Source organism: Neolamprologus brichardi, chromosome 10 (assembly GCF_056152115.1).
Source record: "Neolamprologus brichardi isolate AB-2024 chromosome 10, ASM5615211v1, whole genome shotgun sequence".
NCBI lineage: Eukaryota > Metazoa > Chordata > Actinopteri > Cichliformes > Cichlidae > Neolamprologus > Neolamprologus brichardi.
This window is the reverse complement of record NC_142113.1, coordinates 10,729,608-10,755,236: the sequence shown is the minus strand read 5'-3', so window position 1 is coordinate 10,755,236 and position 25,629 is coordinate 10,729,608. Positions and strand designations below refer to the sequence as shown.

The window sequence follows — 25,629 nt, the reverse complement described above, 5'->3', positions numbered from 1 at the left end:
AGCAAAACAGAACATTTAACATTTTAGTAAAAGTTTGCTTAGAGGAAATAAACTAAATATAAATCATATCAGTAAGTAATATTCAAAGATGTTGAGTTATGTCAGTGAGACACAGTGTCTGTGTTCCTGCTTCATCCTTCTCAAGTGTTGTCCAATGCCCGAGATGTAAGAGGGCGATGAAAAACATTTTCTAAAGGTACGAGTAAAGCCTTTTACAGCTGCTGTTGAAATACAGCCAAATTTAGATAGTTGGCTAAAATTTAATATACTATGTAAATTTAGGCATTAAGATGTGGTCAAGATGAACTGCAGAAGTTAAAGCTGATCGTCAGAAGGGACAAAAGGGTGATTTCAGTGATTTTGAACATGGTATGGATTGATCTGAGCATTTCAGAAATTGCTGATCTACTGAGATTCAGAGATGGGCAGTATCTGTAATCGGATTACTTTTTTCAAGTAACGAGTAAAGTAAGGGATTACTATTGCAAAAATGGTCATTACATTACCGTTACTTTACCGTAGGAACGCTGCGTTACTGTGTTACTAAAACCGTGATTTTTTTGCGAGAATGTCTCATGACAGTGACGTAAGCAAGTGCGACGTTCGTGACAACAGCTGTGTGCAGATCAACAATGGATAATGTATCAGTGCGGGAGAGAGTATGAGCGTGCAGCGTTTAAAGCGTGGAAGTACTGACCTTATTTTAAGTTTGATTCCATAAAAAGTGACAAAAACATTAGTGTCCGCTGTGCGTGGGAAGAAAACTTCTTTTTACAGCGAAAAAAAAAACCCCTAAACTTCCAAGCAAGCACCGAGTGCGCTACGACGTAATGGGAAATTCACAGAGAAACTCGCGGATTCTTCCACTGACCGCTGCGGCACACCTGCACCAGGGTAAACCTCCGCCTACCCAACTCCTGCTTTACAGGTGAAAATAGAGCAAAAGGACCGCTAGTCTTTGACTTTATTTATTTTCTGCTGTGTTTTACTTGCACCTATTTGAAAGAGTGAGTGTAAACACAACAAAAAATATATTTTATGTGCTGGAATGTGCAGAAAATAGGTTTAAATATTAAACAAATTTCTTCCAGTCAGAGAATGTTGCATATAATTAAATTTTTGCTTGATGCATAAAGGTAAAAGATTAAAACTAATAAAACAAGTTTTAAAAAGGGACTTTTCCATTTGATTACATTTTGTATGATGGATTATGCAGAAAAAGTAGAATTGGGCTGAAAGATCTATCGCTTTATCACCTATTCAGGTTATGAATCGTGTTTTTAAAAAGTAACTAAGTAACTAAGTAATTAATTACTCTTGAAAATAAGTAATCAGTAAAGTAATGGGATTACTCTTTTGGGGAAGTAATCAGTAATTAGTTACTGATTACTTTTTTCAAGTAACTTGACCAACACTGCTGAGATTGTCCAACACAACCATCTTTATGGTTTATAGAGAATGGTCAGAAACTATCCAGTAAGCAGCAGTTCTCTGGGTGAAAATGTCTTGTTGTTGCTAGAGGTCAGAGGAGAATGGCAAGACTGTTTCAAGCTGAAAAGTAGGTAACAGTAACTCAGTTAACCATTGTGGGGCACCTCGGCAGCCGGAGGTGATGGACGAGGGGTGCGGGGGGTCCGCGCCTGCCGGAGGAGGAGGAACAGCCGGGTGAAGGGCTGCTCTTGCCGGGAGTGGTGGAGGAGCCGCTCCAATTTGAGGCGGCGGACGAGGCGAGCGAAGGTCTGCGCCAGCCGGAGGAAGAGGAGCCACGCGAGGGGCTGCTCCAGCCGGGAGCGGCGGCATTTACAGAGGAGCTGCGCGAGGTGACAGAGGTCCCCGTGTTTTAACAGGCGGGCGTGTTTGCGGGTACCATGCAGGTGCGTCCGCACGGCACCGCAGACCACGCCCACCACAACCATTCATTACAGCCAAGCTATTCAGAAGACCATCTGTGAAGAAGCAGATTGTTATAGCAGCAGAAGACTACTCCGGTCAGCTTAGAGCAGGAAACTGAGCCTGCAATGCAAAACTGGACAATAGAAGATTTTTTAAAAACGTTGCATTGAGTCTGCATTTCTGTTGTGACACTGTGATTGTATGGTCAGAATTTTACATAAACAACATAAAAGCATGGATCCATTGTGGGGGCATTGGGGGGGGGGGGGGGGGGGGGGGGTAATAGCGTGGGTGATATTTTCTTTCCTCTCTTTGGGCCCCTTACTACAGCTTGAGCATCATTTGAACTCCACAGCCTGCCTGTGTACTGTTATGACCACAGCGCACTGATCTTCTGATGGCTGCTTCGAGTAGCCTATGTCACAAAACTCAAATCATCTCAAACTGCTTCTTGAGCATGACAGTGATTTCACTGTACTCAAATGGTCTCCACAGCCACCAATTGCGCACTTTTGAGATGTGGTGGAATAAGATGTGCATAGCTGTACGTCTCTCAGGGATGTTTCCAGCACCTTGTTGAATCTATGCCATGAAAAATTTAGGCAGTTCTGAAGGCAAAAGCAGGGGCCATTCCAGCTGTGTATCTATCTTGTTTAAGATCATAGCTGATTTCTCCACCGCTTTATGGAACAGGAATGACTGCTGGCTCTTTCATTTTTTTCCCAAAATGCTTGCTAGAAAATAGCAAATAAGAAGCAGGCTTATAAAACACAGTTTGTGATCATCAAGATTAAAATTGGCCCAACAGCGTCCATTTGTTTTACCTGTGTATATGTGACCCCATGACTTTAAATGATGAATATAAGAAGCCCTAACATACATCGTGTCCTTAAATATTCAAGCTCCTCTAAATATATGAACATCATCATATACTCATGGATGTTTTAGTAAAAGAGTAAGCTAAAATGGCTGTGTATAGAACTGCTTTGTGTTCTATTTGCTTTAACCATTAGATGGCAGCATTTCACTTCGCATGTCTATTTGTTTCACCCCTGTGTAACCTTATGTCCTTTATCCTGCTTCCAAGAATCATAAAGAACAATTCTGGGAAAAAAAGACTTCAGGTGAGTCATTACTGTATGAGGAAAAGTCCTACGTGATATGCTGAGGTTTCATGCAAACTATAAAATCTGTGATTAGAGAATTTTCGAAACTATGTTAAAATTTCAAAGGTATTTGTTTCATTTTAAAGAGTTCCAGTGAATTATTTCCTTACGTTGCTCTATAAAACGAACTAAACTACAAAAACTTGTTTGGTTAGTTTGTATGTATTCTGAGGTCAGTAATGTGGATTACAAACCAAACAATAAAGGTGTGATTGATAAAAAAAAATTGGATTAACTGTTTAGGAATTTTTATACATAGTACCCACAACCTAACATAATTTTACAGATGTTAATTTCTTTTAAATCATAACCAAATATTCACTTGAGACTTCTTCACTTTACTGCAGCCACCTTGAATTACTGCTTCATTGTGGTGCAGATCTCACTTTAGTATTTAATAACTCAAAATCATCTGTTGGATTGAGATCAGGTGACTGACTTGACCATTGAAGAATATCACATCCCACACTTGACCATCTCTTGGGCTGCTTTGGCGGTGCGGTTTGGGTCAATATCTATTTGCGCCGTCCGATCAGTTTTGCAACATTTGGCTCATTGTGAGTAGAGAGTATATAGCCCTGTTGATCCTGCTTACGTCTATCAACAGTCTGTGGTCCTCTTTCCTGTTTCAGATTGAGAGATATGACTATTGTGTGATATCATGGTACTTCTGTGTCCTTGGCTTGAGGAAGTAATCTGCTTAAATGCACATTGAATCACCTTTTAATGAATTAATGTATAAACCACAAGATTTTACATGTTCAGGGTTTTTATTCAGCTGTGTTTCTGATGATTTTTAGGACTCACGCACATTTCAGCTGTGCTATTGAGGAGTTGAGGAGTGGAAGTGCACAATATTCTCTTTTTGAAAATATTGTCCTCTTTTTTCATTTGAGTGCACAGCAGAGGAGAGTCTGTTCAACTGCTGACTGCAATGTTATAGCCTTTTTTTCTATATAAGGCTTCTTTGATTTCATGTTATGACGGCGACAAATGCATTAAAAACATTTTTTGGGTTGCTCCTTTGTTTCTCAAAAAAGTGGACTGCTGTCTGTTGCAGTAGACGGTTCTGTATATTTGAATTTTTAAACCAGATGCAATTCCTGACGCAATGCTCCCCAGAGGCTAGGATTGTGTTTCAGCCCAGTCACATACCCTAGAGATAGAAGCATTACAACAGCTGAATACATGTTATAGTAGTTTTTTTTCTAAATAAGCCTTTTGCTAATTTCACGTTCTCATGAACACAAATGAATAAAAAAGATGTTCAGCTGAAGGGAGCAGTCGAATGGGGGTGTATAACACGGTGTCCGGTGTCTGAAATCTACACCTACTGCTTTAACTTCAGTTAAACTGTTTGGAGCGAGCTGTGAAAACAAGAGGTTGAAGAAGAGTGATAAGCACTATGTTGGTAAAAGCTTGACTGCAGTGCCAAGATCGATTTTAGTCCATTTTATGGTCATTCAGCCAATCAGCGTTTTGTTTGTTTGCTTGCTTTTTGGTATTGGAGATTTTTTTTTTTTAAGTATAGCCAAAGATCTGAAGGCCATCGACACAATTCATAGAATTCAGCGTGTAGAGCAAATACAGATTAAAAGACATGAACCTATTATTTCTTTCATCGGTTCAATTTTGTGTTTTTAACATGCTCGACACTGAGCTTTTGTAAAATGTTCCATAGAAATAAAATCAGTTTGAATCAGATGAAGTTCCCTTGCATAGTTTTGCTTTCATTTTTGAGTATGTGTGGTTTTTTTTTTTTAAATCTTGTAAGAGCATCGTAGGCAAATGATGGGGCATACTAGGATATATAAAAACTAGCTGCTTCCACTGACTTGACAGATTGCTTGTCTGGTTGGTGCAATTTGCTAATAATTACCAAACTGGTTATACACAGTCCCTCCGCTGTTGTTATATACTCACTTTCCCGCTTTAAAAAAAAACAGTACCTATGTAAATCTTTTTAAGCAACACACCCTCCCTTTGCTTGTTTTTCTTTTATTAGCTAACCTGTTCAAACCCCTGGCTTCCATCCAGCTTCTCCTTTTCAAATCTTCCAACGACAGGAGGAAATGGCCTGTTGTTTAGGCTCAACCAACTAACAATTTGAGAGGGAGTTGTGGGGGAGGGGAGCTTGTCAGGCGATGGCTTTAATCAAAGCGCTATACAAATGCAGGCCATTTACCAGGCCATGTGCCCCCCCCCCCCCATGACGTAGTTCACTGTCACAGAACGTGGGGCACGTGGCTACGTTTACTACGGTTAACTAAAATGTAATGGATAAATTGAAAGTTTAATATATCTGTCCAACAACAGATAAGAGATCTACCGGCAATCCTCCCGAAACTTCCGATGAAAGGACACGCCCTGTGAAGCAAAATAAAAACATTTTAGTTGTTCCGTTTGCTGCCATCTGCGTCGAATGAGTCATGTGACTGACCAAAACTCAAGAGACAAGTCAAAAATATTTATCGTTTACTTTCTGTATGATGACTCACAGTGGTGACATCAGATTTAAAGTGAAAAGTCTCGGTTTCATAGTAGAACACCTCTGCTCTACAATTTACTTTTTTGTTAAGATGTTACACACCGGCGCAAAAGCAGGAATAAGAAGTCCACGTGCCTAGCCTTATCGGATTTACTTGTATATAGAAATTGCATTTGAATGTACAATTTTATGCTTTCCATCAACTCTAGCAGATCCTTAACAAAACCTGTTTGACTGATGATTGAGTTGGCGCCCACTGTTACCACACAGTTGGCAAACAGAAAAAAGTCAAAAGAGAAAGAGAGCCCTATTTTTCATTCTTTCTATATCAAATATAGATTGATTTATTATATCTATGTAATCAAAATTCAGATTTCTCAGTAAGGTACATATTTAAATAATATGAAAATCCAGTTATTGAAAAAAAAAAAAGAAAGACGATGACATAAATCAAAGTACTGGATGTCTATAGACTTTCTGACTGATAACTCGCATTAAAATCTCCAGCATTTCCTCATCTACACTCATGTTGTTGTTGTGAATTGGTAAAGGCACACGGTCGTGTTACTCACCCTCAGGGTGTGTAACACTCTCAGTCTAAGCTTCCTGAATTACTCCCCAGATCTTCACTTTTTTTCTGTCTATAATTCCAGCAGTAAGACATGTGCTTGATAAAGGAATCTAGGAAAATACTTATGTAACAGAGATGGTGGCAATGGTATTGGCAATATTCATATGTAGTGAATATAAATACCCAAAGACAGATGGTACAAAATTAAATAATTATTTATTATTTGATAATTATTTTTAAATATTACAGTACTGAGGTAAGTTCATAGTCTTGAAGGTGAATTTTAACATGGCTTGTGATCATACTGTTTTACCCATGTGTCTCAAAAACAAATAAACAAACAAAAACACTCACACACAAAACTTATAAACTTTTTATTATTGTTACTGTGGTATTTGTATGAAACGTCATTTCCCACATTACTTCCAGGTATGTTACTGTCACTTCCCACTTTGGAAATTTATTTTGGCTAATAAAAAAGAAAGACAGTTTGTATTCTTATAATACTATTTATACAGCAAAGAGTAATATGAATGCTTAACAGAATGCCACCCTCCAGCTCCCCAAGGAAAAGGGAGGATTGGGTCTCCTGGAGTGGCTGTAGCTCAGGTGGCAGAGCAGGTCAGCCACTAATCAGAAGGTCGGTGGTTCGATCCCAGGCTGCCTCCTGGCTGCATGCTAACCCCATTGAGCAAGATACTAACCCCATGTTTGCCTACTGGTGGTGGGCCCGGTGGCGCCTGTGTCTGGCAGCCTCGCCTCTGTCAGTGCGCCCCAGGGCAGCTGTGGCTACAATGTAGCTTGCCATCGCCTGTGTGTGAATGACTGAATGTAGTGTAAAGCGCTTTGGGGTCCTTAAGGACTAGAAAAGCGCTATACAAATGCAGGCCATTTACCATCCCCTGCCTCAGGAATTATTTTTATGCTGCTCAAATAACCCCCCTCTTATATTGGTGCAACAAAACATACACGGCTAGGTGGAAGGAACTGGAGTCCAGCCTGTTGGACCGATTCCCTCTACAAGCTGTAATGGCAGATAAGGGTCTAATGTGTCGGCTGGAAAAGTTGGGGAACCCCTGGCTAACCCACACCCTCCAAGTTTGGCAGAAGGTAATCAACATTTGTCCTGAAAAATGCCACAACCATGACCCCTACTAAATCCATTTCTAAACTATACAAAGCTCTCTCTAGTGCCAGCAAGGATAACACTTTATACACTAAAGATAAATGGGAAAGGGAATCAGAGATTGCTATTTCTGTGGGGGAGTGGGAAAATGTTAGGTGCTACCAGTGATCCACATCCAGTTCTATGAGCTGGAAGGAACATGGCTGGAAGAATATTATTAGATACTTCAAGACACCATATCAGGAGAGATATAAAGGGGCTCATATGCAATGCTGGAGACAATGCGGCTCGACTGTTGCTAACCATTTTCATGTCTTTTTGGACTGTCCCAAGTTAAAAAGATTTCTGGATAGGTGTCCAGGCCTCCTTAAGCGCAGTCTTTAACGTTCAAATACCTTTAGATTTTAAGGTCTTATACATGGGTCTGGTCCCTTTTCTGGAACGTAGGAGTGAGATTAAGTTGGCGCAATTACTCTTGGTGGCAAGTAAAAAAAAACAATTACTAGAAGATGGTTAAGCCCAGTCCAGCTTACTCTGGATGACTGGTTTGGGATCATTTTAGAGATATTTAGGATGAAAAAACTGTCATATCTGTAAAGAAATCAAAAGGCCAAGTTCTACCAAATTTGGAACAATTGGATCCTATTCATTACCCCCACAAGAGCTGACTTCACTTGATCTCACTGTTACTTGTATTTTTGTAATCTACTTATCTAATTTCTGACCATTGTTAATTCACTTTTTTTAAAATTTACTTATATTACTATTGTCTATTTATTTGTTTACCATGGCAGCAGCATGGGCATCCCCCAATTCGTGTTTATAGTTCCATATAATGTGTTGTGTATCTCCTTCTGGAGAGCATGTGAGCAACTCTCCTAGTAATAGCCAGTGGAGGATAATATGCACCTGTTGATCACTGTGTTTATCATTTGCTCTCCTGGACTTAATCTAAAAACCTGGAAGGACTCTGTTCCCATGTTATTCATATACTGCTATGCAGATGGATTTTTCTTGTCCATTCCAAATAAAGATATAATAAAAAAACAAACAAAACAAAAACAAAAACAGAATGGCCCCGTTATAGAAGGCCGAAGCTGCAGACTCTTTCTGGTCAGAAAAATCTATCTCCAACAGATGCTGTCTGTACAGCTCAGTGGATAGCAATATTTTAATACTGGTTCACAAAAGTACAACTGAAAGTGCTGCGAAATGTTGTGGTTGTTACTGTTGATTGGTTTCGTTTACTCAGCGTCTTTCTGTGGTAAGAATTGCGGCACTGTGTTGTTTATCACATTCTCACCATGTCAAGGTTTCTTAAAAATATCTTAATATATATAGCTGAACATAAAATTAAGTTTTTATTATTATTTTATTATGTGTTAATTTATGATTGTTAATTTATTATAAATAATACAAAACTATTTATCCAGAATCTTCATTTTGACTGTCGAAACAGTTCAATTTAAAAGACCTCACTATTTTACAGCAGTAAAACAATTCCCCGTGTGTCTTTCTGTATTTCTTATCACTGTGTCAAACGCAGGACAGGAAGTTGTAATATACATATATGTAATGTGTACAGTTTGTCATAAACTATTTATGGGCATATGCGTGGCATCGCAGTGGTCTGGTTCAGGAAACACTTACATCATGAAACTTCAGGTGTCCGCTGCTACGGCAGACGAAACTACGTGCGCGTCCCCGCCCATCTGTGAAACCGCCTAAAAAAGCTCGCTCCCGTTATTCCCTCTCCATTCAAGGTGCGGTAGCCAAGCAGGTGCGAGAGGAATCGTCGAGAAATCATATAGCTGTTGTTTGCTAACTTTATTTTTTAAAGCTAAGGAAAACGTGCTAGATAGCAAAAGACGAGCCAGTTTTTTTTCTCGCACTGAAGCAGACTTGTTTTTTAAAGAAGAGAGAAGTCTGTGTCTTGAGGAGTACCTGAACAGGTGAACAGCGTCCTTTGTTGTTTCAAAGTCAAGTGGGAGAAGAAGTAGAAATGGCTAACTCGGGTCTTCAGATTCTGGGATTCGCCCTGGCTCTTCTGGGTATGATTGGACTCGTAGTTGGTACAATTATGCCCCAGTGGAAGATGTCTGCCTACGTCGGGGACAACATCATCACTGCGATCTCCATGTACGAAGGACTGTGGATGTCCTGTGCGTTCCAGAGCACAGGTCAAATGCAGTGTAAAGTGTACGACTCCATCCTGCAGCTCAACGGTAAGTAACACAGTTGATGGCTTTTAATTAAGTACGAGCGTCCACATAATTTCTCTCTGTAATGGGCCAAATAGTTTAAAAGTTTAACGGCAGGCTTACTGTGAATACTGCGGTAACTTGTTGTACTGTCATTGTTCTTAAGATAGAAGAGGAAATTTTAATGTCTGGTAGGAAGTGACTTGCAATCTTTAAAGAGAGACTTTAAATCTTTCTGTTAACTTTTTGGCGCAGTCTGTAGCTTGGTTCTTGGTTTCCTAGAACTGGTCTAACCGGTTTAATCAGTCGTTCTTTAATTTTCCTGTTTAAACTACCGAGGAAGGCTACACCTGCGCAGAGCAGCTCAGGTTCATAAAGGCTTTTAACGGGCCAAATGTTTAAACTTATCTTCTATTTTACACACGGGAATGTCTGTGCACACCTTGGCAATGATTACCTATAAACCATTGTATGATATAGCACCCCCACCCACCCACATGTGGAGCTTACCTTTCCGTGTGGGAGTTTATTTGACACCATTTACTCATCTATGTCTGAAGGCCATATACAAAACCCTTCTCTATAGAGCAGAGCCACAAATGTTTCTAACAAACACCCAATGGCAGCTCCTTTTCGACTATATTCCAGGGGGAAAACAAAAAAAGTGTAGTTGGGTCATGGAGCTGTAAAGTCTAGGTCATTTTTTTTGACCAAAGAGTTCTTCCTGTTGTATTCCAACCATCTTTATGGCTCTTATCTCTCAGTGGCAAAAGTAGGTTAATAGTAGCACGGCAGCTTTATTTCCCGTGCTTCAAATTCAGCTGATCAAAGCTGTGCCCTGGGGTCAAACTGCCTGAAAGTCACTTTGGAACAGATCACAAAGCTTGTAGTTGTGAATAGCTAATTCACTTGATGGTTCATAGACAATTTCTTTCAATGAACAAACACAAACCCATCTGTATCAGATTTTTTTTTTTTTTTTTTTGTGTTATTTGTCAAAACATTTGATTAAAATATCTGCGGCAGTGCCATATCACCTCTTCAAACATGAACCCAATCCAACTCTGATAAACACTGTGTGATTTAAACCTGGTGGTTAGATATGGAGCAAGTGAGTAAATAATGGCCTGTTGTTCAGAAATGAATGCTTGAAATTTCTTTACCAACAATGGATACCAAAACTGGGGAAGGAAAAACACTAATTCAGAAGTGCCAACAAGTCGTTTCTGAGCTCGCTGTCTGATTTTTAGTGAAACCCAGATTCTGTCAGATGGTGGGGTTTTTGTTTTTTGTTAAACAAAGTGTGCACCTGCTTAAAAAGCGACCTGTTAGTGCCTGAGGTTGAGAGCGTCTTCCTGAAATGAAACCTGAAACCTGGTTAGACCTGTTTCAGACTTTCACGCATGTACTGCCAGGCTCCCAACCCCCCAACCCCCAACCCCTCCCCTTCGAGCTTTGTTAGACTTCCGGGTAGAGCCAGTTTCTGTGTGTCGTTGTTATAGGGAGTGGCAGTGAGACACAAGAGACAGGTCTCTCTGTTGTGTGTTTGTGTCTGTATTTCCACCACCTTCTTCCACATTGAAAATCTAAACACATAAGTCTGCAAATATAAGTGACAGCTTAGTATAGTTACCAATAAATTGCTGCAGGAAAATGCTGCTGTTTTGCTTACTGTTTTCTTTTTACCTCCTTTTAGATTCACGGTAATAAATCCTACAGCCTGTCACCACACCCTTGTATTCCATGTAACATATTACAGAGTGCTTCATGTTTGTCACATTAACTGATGGTTTAACCCTGGCCCTTGTGTGCGTTTGTTTTTTTTGTTTTTTTAAACCAGGTGCCCTTCAGGCAACCCGCGCCCTCATGATTGTGAGCATTATTGTAACGCTGGCTGGTCTGGGTGTAGCTTGCATGGGAATGAAGTGTACCAACTGTGGCGGAGATGACAAAGTGCGCAAGTCTCGCACTGCAATGGGTGGTGGAATTATTATCTTGATTGGAGGTAAAGAGCGACTTGGTTGTCTTTAATTATTTATTTATTTTAAGAGGTTAACAGTTTGAATAATGTTGTTTATTCTGCCACAGCTTTGTGTGCCATTGTTGCCTGCTCTTGGTATGCGAATGACATCATCCGGGCCTTCTACAATCCCTTTACCCCTGTCAACACTAAGTATGTACATTACGATCTCAAACTGACCTTTGTGTACTCTGAATATCGAGTCATCTTGGCATAGTTCATCTGTTTGACTGACTAACTTTTTTTTCTAGGTATGAGTTCGGTGCTGCCATCTTCATTGCCTGGGCTGGTGCGTTCCTGACCGTTGTGGGAGGCGGCATTCTGGCAGCAAGCTGTCCAAAAAGCAAAGGGCGTCAAAGTGGACCAAAGTATCCCATCTCCAACCCCAGATCCAGTGGTAGCAACAAGGATTATGTATGAACAGGAACGTTCCTGGTTTGAGGCTGAAGGAACACTTTAACATTTACACTCGTCCAACTCAGAGATTGAAGCATTGCAAAGATGTATCGCAGGAGGTGGAGACCTCACTTTTTATTTTGTATTTTAGTTTTGCCAGTACTAACCTGTGATGTTACTCTATTTTATTAAATCCAGTAAAATATTTTAAATGATGGCTGTTTACCTGAGACCAAGATTATTGGCTTTGTTTTGTCTGGATCTGTACCTACTGCTTGCGTGCTTATATAATGTACACCACACCACCACCCACGTACTATGTCAGTCGTGCCTCATTCTGCCAAAATGCTGTACTGTGACAGTGGCAGTAGACCCTTTAGATCAGTTACAGGTTTGGTTCAGTGAACCTCTGCAATGCACTTTGGTGTCTGAAGAGCTTTAGGGCGTGCCAGTTGTAAGCAAATCCCCCCCCCCAAACCAAATTCTTCTCATTGGCATGTGGCTGTGTTGTTATCTTGCTGCTGCCTTCAGAGAGTGCCATAACACATGAGGGAGCATAGTGGGTCAAGTTGCCAACAATGTCAACAATTGGGCAACAAATCCCACCCCCCCCAAAATAAATTAAAAAAAACAAACAAATATTTAATCTGCCATCCAAGATGAGAAGCTCTGTGCTACCAATATTACACATTTTGTTTCCCCTGTGTAAACACACAAATCGTACAACCACAAACTATTATAGTTTTTGTTTGTTTTTAATCATTTGCAGGAGTGAATTTGGAACTACAAATACAGATTTTTCTAAATTTCTAGTGTTTTGCTGAGAAATGTTGTGACCTTGTCTTTGACTTTCTGTCTTGATTACTATTGTTTTTTTTTGTTTTGTCACAATATCTGTTGCATACAATAAATTTTCAGTTTTTAAAAAAGATTCTTTTTTGTTTTGCTTTTTTTATTTGTAAATTGGTGTTGTACATTAAAAATGGAAAGAATTTCTGGCTTTTAGATTTGTGCCATCTCAAAATGAAGACAATGAAAATATGGAGGGGAAATGCACTTCAAACAGTCTAACCGTAAACTGGCTGAGAAAACTGAAATATAAAAGAGCTGTGTTGGCTTGGAAAAGTTCGTATTTGATTAGAATGCACATGTGTTGTACTTCATGTAATGGTGCGCAGAAGCCAGCTTGTGCTGTAAGATATCTGAACCCCTTTGCGTTACACATGCATGGTTCTAGCATTTAGCAGTATTGCAGTGGAGACATCAGACTCCAGCTGCAGATAAATTTCTTATTGAGGAGGCTGAAATCATGAAGGCCACACAGTTCTCCCTCTAAAGGGAAGCCATCTTCCTTCCTTCACACATCATTTAGCTGGCTGCTTTGCTTTGCCTTTAATGCCACCTAGTGGTGTGTATCTCCCTATATATATCTATATCTATGTATATATCTATATCTATGTATATATATCTATATGTATATATATATATATATGTATCCTCGCCGTTTATGAGGCTGAAGTGTCTTGCTCTAGATCTCCTTTTCTTATTCTGCCTGCCATTCTCTAATCATTACTCTTTCCTCCCTCCAGGCCAGATCATAAACCTACTTATGATACTGTTTTTTCTTAGAAGGGTCAAACCTTTAACGCCTCTCTGCCAGTGTCCCACAGCCTCAAAAAAAGAAACATCTATTGTCTTGTCCTGTAAGATTCAATTCAATTGCTTTTGGTTTATTGTCATATATAACAGATGCGTTCATGTGGAATCCATTTTGTTTTTAAAGTTGGAAAACATTTGTCTAAATTCTGAACACCATACATCCCCTACTCTAATCAGCCAGATAGCACTGCTAATCAGAAACGTACCACGCTGAATTGAAGGAACTTTTACTATACACATAATAGAAAGCCACATTGATACATAATACTTGTTAAATAAACAGGGTCTCTTGCGCAAGGCTTCTTGTGTTATAGGAACAGTTCAACTCACAGAGCTATTTACCCACCTGCATTGTTTAGGCATAGGCATGTGTACCCTTTCTTTAATACATCAGGATCAACCTTGTGGGACTCAAAATGTAAAAAAAATAAATCTATAAACCTTGTTATAAAACAACATTAACCGTACTTCTACTGAACTACATCCACACACCAGAAGAGGGAAGCCATCAGTGTTTAAAGCATGACCACGAGCCCATTGTCACACTTCCCTCTGCAGTGTGAGTTGGCAGGTGTGGTTCAGCAAAGATGTACTTACCGCATGAAACTGCATTTTTTTTCCTTTTATTAAAACAAAACAAAACACATCCTGTACCAATTACCATTATAATCAAGGGAAGGCAGATGCTTAACATCTCCCATAACAGGCAGCTTATGCGAAGAATCTAGATAACCAGTAAAATATGTAAACTTAATGTGGGGGTGAAGGTTCCCTTTTAAGCTGCACAATCATTCACAGGGTAAGCCATTTGCAGGTTGCTGCAGCACATCTGAATATTTGAGTAAAATGTGCTGACACCGGAGGGGTTCTTTATAGTGGCTTGATAAAACAAAATCAAAAGGATCTTGCTTAGAAACGTGGCCAGCGTACACTAAAGTGGCCTTGGCATTTAACAGCATTAAAAAGAGAACTTTAGAGCCCATCTGCATTTCTGTAAAATGGTTCCTTTGTCAGATGACAAAACACCTATAAAAAGTTATTTGTTCAAAGGTCACATGGAAACACTTGATTTTGTTGTTTGCCAGTCTCATCCCTTCTGTCAATGAAACACCAAGAGGAATGTTGTAATAGCTCAGAAACCTGATTTTAAATAAACAATAACAGAAAGAAACATTTATTATTTTATTTTATCAATTGAGGGACAGTCTGTTGAAAAGTCGTAAAAACTTGACAGCATGGAATGGTCTTATTTTAACAGGCCTCATGCACCGAGAACAGAATAACCACAGTTGGTCAAACTGCATCTTCAAACTTGATACCAGTAGAAAGTTCTATGAAACATTACACAATTCATTTGCAAATTAACTCACACATACAGTTACTGAGCATGTAACCTTTGGCCACTGGGCTGTCAGTAGGCATGGCAACACAGAGCAAACAGTTTCACAGAGCTGAAATGTGTTATTACTCCACTTCTAGGTTTGTTGCCCAAACCGATTGGCTGAATCGTTTCCCCTTGGACGGTAAAAATACATCGCCAACACGCTTTGAAAGGAGAGAAATTGCAGTCACAGGATTATGATGCAACAAATCTAAAACAATGTTCTAGAAAGAGTGACACGTGTTCCTGTTCTTAATTATACTAACCCAAACAAACTTCACTGAATATTTTCAGTATTAGATCCCTGTTGAAGCTTGTATTTGTTTTTAAATTGTGTAATAGGTGTATTTTAACTGTTTCTTAATAAGAACATATCAAACTTACCAAAGTGGGGACTAAAAAAAAAAAAAAAAAAAAAAATATATAAGATAAAGAAACAACATAACATCCTCCACTATCTGGTGCCAGAAATTATAACTTTAAAACAATGCGAAGATTTATTTAAAAAAAAAAAAAAAAAAAAAACAACAATAAAAAAACAAAAACCAAAAAACCTAAACCCTGTGCTCTTACAAAAGGGTGATGGAGGTGGACTATGCACCAGCACTGCACAGCCACCGCCCATCACTACCTTTCCAATCTCTTCATCCAGGAGGGCAAATTGAAGTGGACTATATGTAAAGAGCGATTTAAGGACAAGTGTGAGGCACTCAGTTTGGCTTCAGAGGGTTTAAGAGGTGCTATGGGCATAAACAAGTTATAAAAATAGATAAAACTGCAACGTCTGTTATTCCTTCAATGCCTGCCTCCACTTCCACAGCTCTGCAATGACCTGAGGAGAAGAAAAAAAAAATATATAAAAACAGCTGACTTAAATTGTTGTCAAAAACAGCAGGTTCATGCAACATGGTCTCCCATTTACTGCAACACAACTTCCTCCTTACTTATGATTGGAATATTTGGACTTTGATGCCCCCTAGTGGCGTGACAAATAAATGCCAGTACACCGCCTCCATTTAAATCAAATTACGGCCAGTAGCTACATTTTCACAATAATCTAAGAAAGAATGCTATAATAGCAGGCAATAGAAATTTGTTGTATACCTTGGGCTCTGTGACCTTGTGACCATGCTTCACAAAGTTCTCAAACTTGGGCTGGGCTTTAGGTAACGTTACTCCCTATAAGGAAAAATATAAACAAATGTAATCAATTTGCAACTTTAATCATGCCAAACAGATTCAAAGGACATCCAAGAACAAACCTTTTTCACTGCCTCCATCATCTTGGCTTTGATCTCTGGCACACTCAAAGGTCCTTTAGGAGTTGGTGGGGTTTTGGGAGACTTGTCACCTTTTCCTTTAGGTGTCTTTTCCTACATTGGGCAAAAAAATAAATAAAAATAAATTAAAGTCTAGACATTAGAAGTGTTGAATTTAATTTTTAAATATTATATTTGCCTTTGCTCGCCATTCTTGCTCATGTAAACCATTGTTACCTGGTTTTTGGCTGGAGTGTTCGGTTTTGAACTCTTGCCATTCTGGGCAGGTGCTTTGGGTTTGGATGGCGTCTGTTTGGATGGTGTAGGTTTGGCTGGAGCTGCCTTGGCCTGTAACAAATGGGCAGCTGTCAGTTGCAGAGTGAGCATGTGTAAATTAAGCTTCAATTTAAAACTCCGCGATAAAGATATCTGCTTGCCTTAACGGGCGATTCTTCTTCAATGCTCTCCTCGTCGTCATCAGCTTCATCATCATCATCCCTGAAGAAATGAGAAAGATTAAAGCAACAGCAGTTCAACTTTTTTTTTTCTTTTTCAAATTGACCTCTTGCCTGCAGCAAGGTCAAAGCTTGATTAAAAGCAACAGTGCTCCAAACTGTTGTCCTCACCATCCCAGTAGAGAAATGCAACTTAAAGATGCACACAAGTCATAAGGCACTGTAGCCATTTACATGAGGGAGGAGTGAGGGAGTAGGGCTGTTCGATATAATGATATCAGATGATGATATGAAAACTAGGGGTGGGGAGAAAAAAAAAAAAAAAAAAAAAAAAATCAATACTGTGTAGTATTGTGATATTTTGTTTGCTAATAATGTATCGATACAGGGACAGCAGAAATCGATATTTGTTACAAAAAAGGTTTTTGTGCTCTGACATGTTGATCCTTTTTCTGAGCAAGAATCCTGACATTCCTTCACTGTCCAAATGTGTTTAACTCTTTTTTGGCAGCAATAAACATGACAGTTTCCTTATTTTAATTGAAGACCGGTTTTATTTTAATTAAGTTTAAAACTTTTTTATTTAATGTAAAATTATATTTTGTTTTAATTTACTTTCAAATTCTTCAGTTGCTGAATGGGCTGCATAGTTTTCATAAATTGCATAGTTCAGAGTAGCTATAATTGTACCAGATGGTTGCATTCAGTTAAGTTGGACTTTTGATGGTCACTGTAGTGGCTAATTTCTTAAAGTTCTCTCCTTCTCCTATATTAAAATAACCACACTATGGACAGACAAGCAACTGCTTTTATGCGTTGTCGTTAGCAACAACAATTGCTCCACCATCCGCTTGTTTACCCCCCATAAACCTTTCACAATGAAGGTGAATATCCTGTTGAGATTTTTCAAAATAAACGGAAACCCGTGAAATAGTATGCAGAGTGTTTACGGACGAGAAGCTAAAAAGAGCCGTCAGTTGCTATTAAAAAAAACAAAAAAACCCCAAAACAAAACACCTTAGAACAGGCTTTTCCCTGTAGCACAACATGTAATAGATACTCAAGAAAATTGTGGCTGTTTCAACTTATCTAATACTCAACTCCAGGTATACGACACCCAGCTGAAAACATTTCTTGCAAGTCAAGTTGCCCGAGAATCACAGAATACGTAGGATTTTTGTGATATTGTTGTCAGGACGATAAATGTCTTATATCTGGATATGAGATTTTGGTCATATCACACAGTCTTACGAAGGGCTACCTCTGTAGCATGGACATGGTTTGGTTTTGTCTGACATGGACCACAAAACTTTTTCCCTAGTTTCAAAATATCAGTAACTACTATGCACACTGTCATGGCTACAAATATAACCAGTTTTAGATTGTTTTGCTTTTATCATGTTATGAAGCAAGCTCCATTAAGCATTATTTCCACGCTATTAGCGAGTAACAAATGAGCTCTTATAAAACATGACAGAACAAGTGTTCAAAAGCCATCTGACCTTTGCTATGAATTTTATTTTCACAATTTGAGTTGGTTGGGAAAAAAAAGGGGTCATTTTCAACAAAAGCCTGCTACACATGCTGGCGGTAAGATGAGCAGAGGTATGTTCTTTTACCAGCAATGCAGTGACGCAAATATGAAATAACGCTTTGCCCAGAGCTGGCCATCTTTAACAACTGATCTCCTACAGTCATTGGCTCTTCAAAAGGCAGGAGGAGGAAAGATGTAAAGCTACCATCTGTTCGCATGAGGACGGCAACTTAAGGACTTCACAGCATTTGTGTGGTCAGACACTCACTCATCCTCCTCATCTTCATCGTCCTCATCATCATCGTCTTCCTCATCATCATCATCTTCCTCCACCTCCATTTTCATCTTTTTCTGTGTATGAGATTAAAAGTCAGTCATGTGATTTACAGCGACAAGTTCACACTTTATACTGAAACTAGGGGTGGGCGATATACGATAGAAACTATATAAATTTGGCCAACGATAGAGATTTTGACTATATCGCTCTATCGCGATAGCGCATGTTGATGTCATCAACCTGTGCCTGTTTTGGTCGAAAGCATTGCAGCGGCTAAAACCATTATCATCTGCAAATTATGCCGACAGTCATAGCAAAGAGATGAAGCACTTTTGATATACGGGGAAAGCCAAAAACTGCACTTCCTCCACTTCCGTAACATTGATTCATTAATGTTGAATTCTCTCCCAGCTGCTCTATTTCCATGTTGTTGCAGTATATTAATAACTAACCTCGTATTGTGGATGAATAATCTCAGTTGTCTCTCTCCTGACTGAAGTTTGGCCCGTGTATAGCATCCTGCTATGCGATTGCATTTGTCCCTAACCACCAGAATATCTCACGTTAACTTTTATCGAGTGGAAAAAAGTTGGCGTTCATCCTCCAGCTTCACTGTGCTAATGTTATGCTAACATAGCTGTGTTGCTAGCAATCACGTAGCACATCATAATATACCAGGTAGTCCAACTTCAGTAACCCTGCAAACGCCACTGCTGTTTAGTTTTCTGTCTTCATTTATGTTGGGAGTGATAGCAGAGCTGTACTTTTTAATTAGTTTCAAAAATCTGTCAGAACATGGTATGTCATGTTTAGGTGTAAACTAGCAAGCTAACTTCCTGTTAACTTCTAACTCCGTTAAATTCAATAAATTCTGTTTTCATGGATGCAAAACTTAATTGTTACACCCGATAAAGCAGCAACGCTGATGATTTAATTAAAGATGAAAGAATTTAGACCGTTTAACTCTCAGTATTCGTTTGACTTTGGGACCTGAAGGAGATGGAGTTTTGGACCCAGATTACTCCACGAAGCTCCTCACTACGGCAGCCGTAATACTCTGACAATCCATCAAGCAGTGCGGCTTACCAAAGTTGTACTAAAACATTTAACAGATTCGCCAAAATCGGTTCGAGGTCAGTAAGCACAACCAGAATTCATACATAAGGCACACTCTTGATTTTTGAGAAAATTAAAGGATTTTAAGTGTGCCTTAGTGTGAAAAATACATTATACAGAAGAAAAGAATATATCGTGATATATATTGTTACCGCACGTGCTTCAAATTATAACGTGATATGGATTTTAGGCCATATCGCCCAGCCCTAACTGAAACCAATTAAAAAAAAAAAAAAAAAAAAAAAAAAAAAAACAAAAACACAAACAAACCTGAGACTTTGCAGCAGGGGAAGTGGCAGGCCTTTTCTTTGATGTTTTGACATCTTCCTCCTCCTCTTCATCATCATCCTCATCGTCTTCATCAAAAGACTGATCTGCATCCATCACTGCGGGGGCAATTTACAAGAAATTTATAATCAAAAACTACTCCGTCTGCTATGAGGAGTCTTGATTGTGTGAGGGTTATCGCCACATTCTCTGAATTATGAATACTCACTGACAAGGTGCTGTCCACTGATATGGATCGGACCAGAACCTGCCTTCAGGCGAAAAACTGCTGGGGGTGTGATTGTGTAGCCGCCAAGACATGCCTGCAGCAAACCACACAAATAAGCCAGCTGCTGCAAAACTATACAGCAGTTTTTCCTGAGGCAGCACAGAAGCCCCTACATGTGAGGCTAAGGAAGAATAAAGCATAAAATAATTTGGTCGCCAAGGTGTGTTTTCAAGCAGAACGTTTACTTACACTTGGCAAGGTAGAGGGCTTAAGTGAAACCAGAACTGCCTTGACCTTCTGACCCTCTGCGTCCTGCCCTTCTACCTCCACCATATGAAGTTCATCTTTTGTGCTGGGGTCCACACACACCTATAGACACAACAGAACATTTGATGTTTTGGTGGTGGGAAATTTCAAACTGAAAATATTAACCAACGATTTGGTATTCACTGTACCACTTGGCTGCATCATTCTCCTCACACAACCACAAGCAATGTGCTCAGTGTGTGGGACACAATGACATTTTGTGTAAGTTTTCACTACATTTTCTACACTGTGTGGTAACAGCTTCAAGTATACAGGGATGAACAAACTGCATGAAAGACACGCACCATCCTCAGATCCAGCTGATGCTCCAAGTCATCGTCGTCAGGATTGAAGACCACTTCCTTTCCAGCTTCCAGCACACACCCTGATGAAGAGATTAAAATAAAATTAATTTTAAAAGAATACAAAAGTAGAAAATGAGTAGAACCAATCACTTAGGTGTAAAGCGCTACATATAAGCTGCACACAAGAGGGAGCCCTACAGAACAAGGGGTGAACATTGCCACATGGCAACAGCAGGAATTCCCCTCAAATGAAGAAGGGGGAGAAGTGAAAATCACTTCATCAAAACTTATGCTAAAGTTCTGAAACACCTAGCAAAGACACGTGCCATGTTAATATTCCAATATGCATCCTCTACAGCACAGGTGTCAAACTCCAGGCCTCGAGGGCCGGTGTCCTGCAGGTTTTAGATGTGTCCTTGATCGAACACAGCTGATTTAAATGGCTAAATTACCTCCTCAACATGTTTTGAAGTTCTCCAGAGGCCTGGTAATGAACTTTGATTCAAGTGTGTTGACCCAGGGTGATATCTGAAACCTGCAGGACACCGGCCATTGAGACCTGGAGTTCGACACCCCTGCTCTACAGGTATGACATTTCAATTAACCTGGGTTAAAAGCGAATTGCAGAGCTTTGGACAAGCATCATCAATCTGGAGACAGTCTATTATCAAATTAGGACGATTTGGCTTGGTTTCTGTGTGAAAAAGACATTTAGCTCTTGCTCTTTTAGAACCACCTCAGAATTTGCAACATTAAAACAGTACACTGTAACCGTGTCTGAAGGATCCACCCTAAAAGAATAGGTTAAATTTTAGTGAGTAAGGGGAGCAGAGCGACAGATGAAGAATAGAAACACTCTTTAAGATCTGGGGTGGCTTCTAACAGTTCTTATATGCAGTTGCAGGAAGGGGAGGTCAACGCGGTCCGCGTGTGTTTGAAGCCACGTTGAGACCAATTTCCCCGGCCAGCAGAAAACTGTCAGCTCGAAGAAGAGCTTCAACGGGACAGTTTATCTAAAAAAAAGCAGGTGCTTCAATAGAACAGCAGCGTTAACTCTTTGTTTAAAGAAACTGATCAGATATCAACTCTGTTAATAAATCACGGGGGCCGCCATGTTGATAACCAAGCACGTGTGTGGCAAAGTGGTCTGGAGCACAGCAGCTCAGCAAGACTCATTCAACCTCCTGCCACGACTCATAACAACCGACACCACAAGACATTTTAAATGTTTTAAGTGCAAACAGGTCCACTGTCTTCGTCTGGAAGAAGGCACGTGCAGCTAAGCATGCTACGTGTAATTTTTTTCTGTTGCTAACGCCAAAAAAAACACGAGAACACAGAATATAAAACAACCTCAAGTCACACATAAAACAAAGTCGTGCTCTCACCGTAAAGGAAGGTTTGTGGTGCCATTGGTTCATTTAGCCCGTTCATGTTTGAGACGAGGACGCTGACAAACTCCTTATATGCTGTAGAAGAATAACCAAATGGTACCAGCAGCCACTAACTAACGTGCTACAGCGCTCCCGCTCTTCTTCTTTTCTCAATGAGGCACGGAGTGAAAAAATCAGCCCACACCGCCACCTACAGGACCGCTGCACAGAGCGTCTTAAAGCTAGCTCCATGGTTTGTGTTGGAAAAGTGTAAACGCGCATTGACTGTTAGGAATTACGGTCATTTTGAAATACGGCTCAACGTTATAGTCCTTCATTTCTTTCCGAAAGCATACTACAGTCATTTAAGATGTTTTCTTTACATAAACCTTTAATTTTACGATTCCATCAAACCTATTATGTTCTTCTGTCGCTGGAAATCTGTCTGTAGGTGTCAGCAGTGTGAAAAAGTCTCGAGCTCTTCCTTATTTCTTTATAGTTTACTTCCAAGTAGCCGGCCTTTCTTGTATTCTTTTTCTGTGTATCTTCTTCTGGAGAAGTTTCATGTTGAACATTGACTTGTTGTCAATTTTATTTATGTAATGCCAAATTGCAGCAACAACAAGGTGTTTTATACTGTAATGGAAAGACCCTACAATAATAAAGTATTAAAAAGTAATTTTTTATTTGTTAAGCCACTCAACACTGATCTATCAGTCATTCAAGAATGATTGAATTAGGACACATAACTCAAAGGATGAACCTTGAACCAATTTAAAGAAACAATTTTAAATAGTCTCTTTAAGCACTTTTTTGCTAGTAGCCCGTCGAAAAATCACATCACTTGTTTCCTTTTTCTGGGTCAATCTATGAGAAATTCCGAAGACAACACAGTTTGATAGGCATAAAACAATATTTTTGCATCACAAGGTAATCCCTAAAGAGCTATTAGCCAAAAACATATTGTGGTATGGTGTGCAGTGTGTCCTTAAAGACATAAAGTGAAGGACAAAAGAAGTGGCAGGTCTAAAAAAATTATCTCCTGCATATCAACACTATTTGAAAGTAAAAAGTAGAAAAAGAAATCCAACAAAGGCCTGACACAGGACCTGAACAATGCATCTAACCGTTCAGTTGATCTAACTGCTGTTTGTTGATGCTTCATTAATCTCAGGAAAGTGAAACGGGGATAGCAGTTTTAGGTGTGCAGAGTTACAGAAGAACTGGACTGAAAATCTGTGGCAACAGGTCTTATGGAGTGATTGATACAAACCTGAAATTTCACATGTGGAGACCCAACAGTGACTCTACAGCCATATGTAAAACATGATGAAAGCTTTGCCATGTTTTGGGCTCGATGCTGGGATCTTGTCAAAATTGATTAAATTTGGAATGCAAATATGAGTACTAAGACTCTGATCAGAATCAGAATCGTGTTTATTGGCCAAGTATATGTGCAGGCACATACAAGGAATTTGGTTCCAGTAGACGGTGGCTCTCAAGCACAGCAATGTAAATCACACAAACACACACACACACACACACGTCTATATATACATTACACATGCGTACACATACATACACAAAGCTGTGTAAACCAACTATAAATAACTAATCTAAACTTATATACATAAAATACAGAAATGAATGAGGTGGAATGAATACTACAGAATGTACATAAGGGGCAGTTGCAGTCTGGCAGTGGGAGCAGTGTGACAGGTCAACTGTTTAGAAGGGAGATGGCGAGGGGAAAGAAACTGTTCCTATGTCGGGTGGTCCTGGTCTGCAGGCTTCTGTACCGTCTGCCAGAGGGCAGCAGATCAAAAAGTCTGTGTCCAGGGTGTGAGGGGTCTGTGATGATTTTCCCTGCCCGTTTCCTGGTTCTTGAGAGGTACAGATCCTGGATGGAGGGCAGGGGGGCGCCGATGATCCTTTCTGCTGCCCGTACAGTCCGCTGCAGTCTGCTCCTGTCCTGTTTAGTGGCTGCATCATACCAGACTGTGATGGAGGAGCACAGGACAGACAATGACCACAGTGTAGAACTGGATTAGCAGCTCCTGTGGAAGACTGTACTTCCCCAGTTGTCTCAGGAAGTACATCCTCTGCTGGGTCTTTTTGAGGATGGAGTTGATGTTGGTCTCCCACTTCAGGTCCTGGGAGATGGTGGTACCCAGGAACTTGAAGATCTTCACAGACGACAAAGGGCTGTCTGATATGGTAAGGGGGGGGCAGAGTTCAGGGATGTCTCTTGAAGTCCACTGTCATCTCTACAGTTTTAAGAGTGTTATGTTATGATCACCATGAAGAAAGATTAAGAATTCAAATTTTGCACAGAACTGTACTCAAAATATAAATGCCAAGAAGTTAGCAGCAAATAGTTGATAGATGGGCAATTTCTTCACCAAAAATCTTTTTTTCAGATATTTCCCCACAGTTTGAATAGTTGAGCTAAATGAATACAGATTGGTAAGAAGAGAGAAAAAAAAAAGAAGCTAATTAACATGACCAAAACAGCTTCAAGTCTGAGGACTTGCAAATGTCATGGCATATGATTCACACAGTTTTCACACTTGTTACGTCCCCACGATGAAGGTCTAGGGGTGTGTGTGGGGACTGGTAACAGAACAGAATGAAAGGAGAACAGAGTAAATACAATAATTTTTATTATAGATAAAATTAACATAAAGAGCTGGCAACGCCATTTTACCAATAACACTAGAAAAAGAAAAAGGTTGCAATAACAAAGAACACAACAACCAAACAAACTCCACACCACGAGGAGGCACTTCCAGGGGCCCACAAGCTCACCCTGTCACTAGCAGCAGCTAGCTTTACTGCTGCTGAGGCCTACGAGACCACACTACTCATATGAAGCAGCTACACTGCAGACTGCTTCCACAACTCCACACTATAGGCTCTCTCCCGATACCTTCGACACACAATGTGGGAATGTCACGGGGTGGAAAGGGACAAGTTTTTAGGTTTTTTTACTATGCATGTTTTGCTGTGTTTTATAGTTTTTAATATTTTAATATTGTACATTTGTTTATATTTTATGAGTTTTATTGCATGTTTTTTTTGATATTATTGGATGACTTGTCCTGGAAAGACTCCGCCCCTACCTAATTACCAACTTGAGCACACCTGGAAGGTCCCGGAGGCCAATAAGAGGGCCTGGAAGACCACACGAGAGAAGGCTTGAGGAACACTTTTTCGGAAAAAGAGGCTTGAGAGACGGCAAGCAGGTGGTGTCAGGCGGCGGCGCCTGCAAGCCGGAAAAGCTGGTGGAGCTTGGCGTCAGGCAGAGCAGGAAGACACAGCGCCGGCAATCGAGAGACGCAGAGCGAGTGGCCGATTGCTACAGCAGCGCGAGACCGGAGTATGCGGCTGTGGAGAATTGGAGGCGTCGAGACGGGCCGGTACTGAGTGACAGCTATAAAGAAGCGGCGGGCGGAGTTGAGAGCTCTGCCCACCCGGGCGCACCGGGCCGCAGAACGTGGGAAGGAAGGCGAGGACGCCGCCGGGTTCCCCTCCTGCACCGCTCCGCTGGATTTTTTTTTAACTTTTTAGTGACTTTTATATCGTGGCGGACGCCACCGGATTTTAA

The 25,629-nt window shown here is 40.1% G+C and overlaps 2 protein-coding genes across 2 annotated transcripts; one reads left to right on the top strand and one right to left on the bottom strand.

Annotated features, from left to right (window-relative positions):
• Positions 1-9,070: 9,070 nt before the first annotated feature.
• Positions 9,071-12,767, top strand: LOC102788180 (claudin-7-A-like). The gene is made up of 4 exons (XM_006799478.3): positions 9,071-9,469; positions 11,286-11,450; positions 11,534-11,618; positions 11,717-12,767. The coding sequence occupies exons 1-4, from the start codon at positions 9,247-9,249 to the stop codon at positions 11,883-11,885; spliced, it is 642 nt and encodes a 213-aa protein (XP_006799541.1). The 5' UTR covers positions 9,071-9,246; the 3' UTR covers positions 11,886-12,767.
• A 1,921-nt stretch (positions 12,768-14,688) lies between these two features.
• On the bottom strand, positions 14,689-22,185 carry npm1a (nucleophosmin 1a). The gene is made up of 11 exons (XM_087847168.1): positions 22,038-22,185; positions 20,650-20,729; positions 20,288-20,407; positions 20,039-20,132; positions 19,813-19,928; positions 18,418-18,500; positions 16,598-16,658; positions 16,398-16,508; positions 16,164-16,274; positions 16,006-16,080; positions 14,689-15,733 (listed from the first exon to the last, which is right to left on the bottom strand). Exons 1-11 carry the CDS (start codon positions 22,081-22,083, stop codon positions 15,689-15,691), a joined length of 942 nt encoding a protein of 313 aa, XP_087703294.1. The 5' UTR covers positions 22,084-22,185; the 3' UTR covers positions 14,689-15,688.
• Positions 22,186-25,629: the final 3,444 nt, after the last annotated feature.

Bases quoted from the DNA above. Each gene is read 5' to 3' on its own strand.
- LOC102788180 (XM_006799478.3), top strand. From the start codon at position 9,247: ATGGCTAACTCGGGTCTTCAGATTCTGGGATTCGCCCTGGCTCTTCTG. The intron at 11,451-11,533 runs GTAAAGAGCGAC...ATTCTGCCACAG, and splicing joins AATTATTATCTTGATTGGAG to CTTTGTGTGCCATTGTTGCC. The intron at 11,619-11,716 runs GTATGTACATTA...TTTTTTTTCTAG, and splicing joins TTTACCCCTGTCAACACTAA to GTATGAGTTCGGTGCTGCCA.
- npm1a (XM_087847168.1), bottom strand. From the start codon at position 22,083: ATGAACGGGCTAAATGAACCAATGGCACCACAAACCTTCCTTTACG. The intron at 18,501-19,812 runs GTTTGTTTGTGT...TCTCATACACAG, and splicing joins CCCCTGCTGCAAAGTCTCAG to AAAAAGATGAAAATGGAGGT. The intron at 16,275-16,397 runs GTAACAATGGTT...TGCCCAATGTAG, and splicing joins ACACTCCAGCCAAAAACCAG to GAAAAGACACCTAAAGGAAA.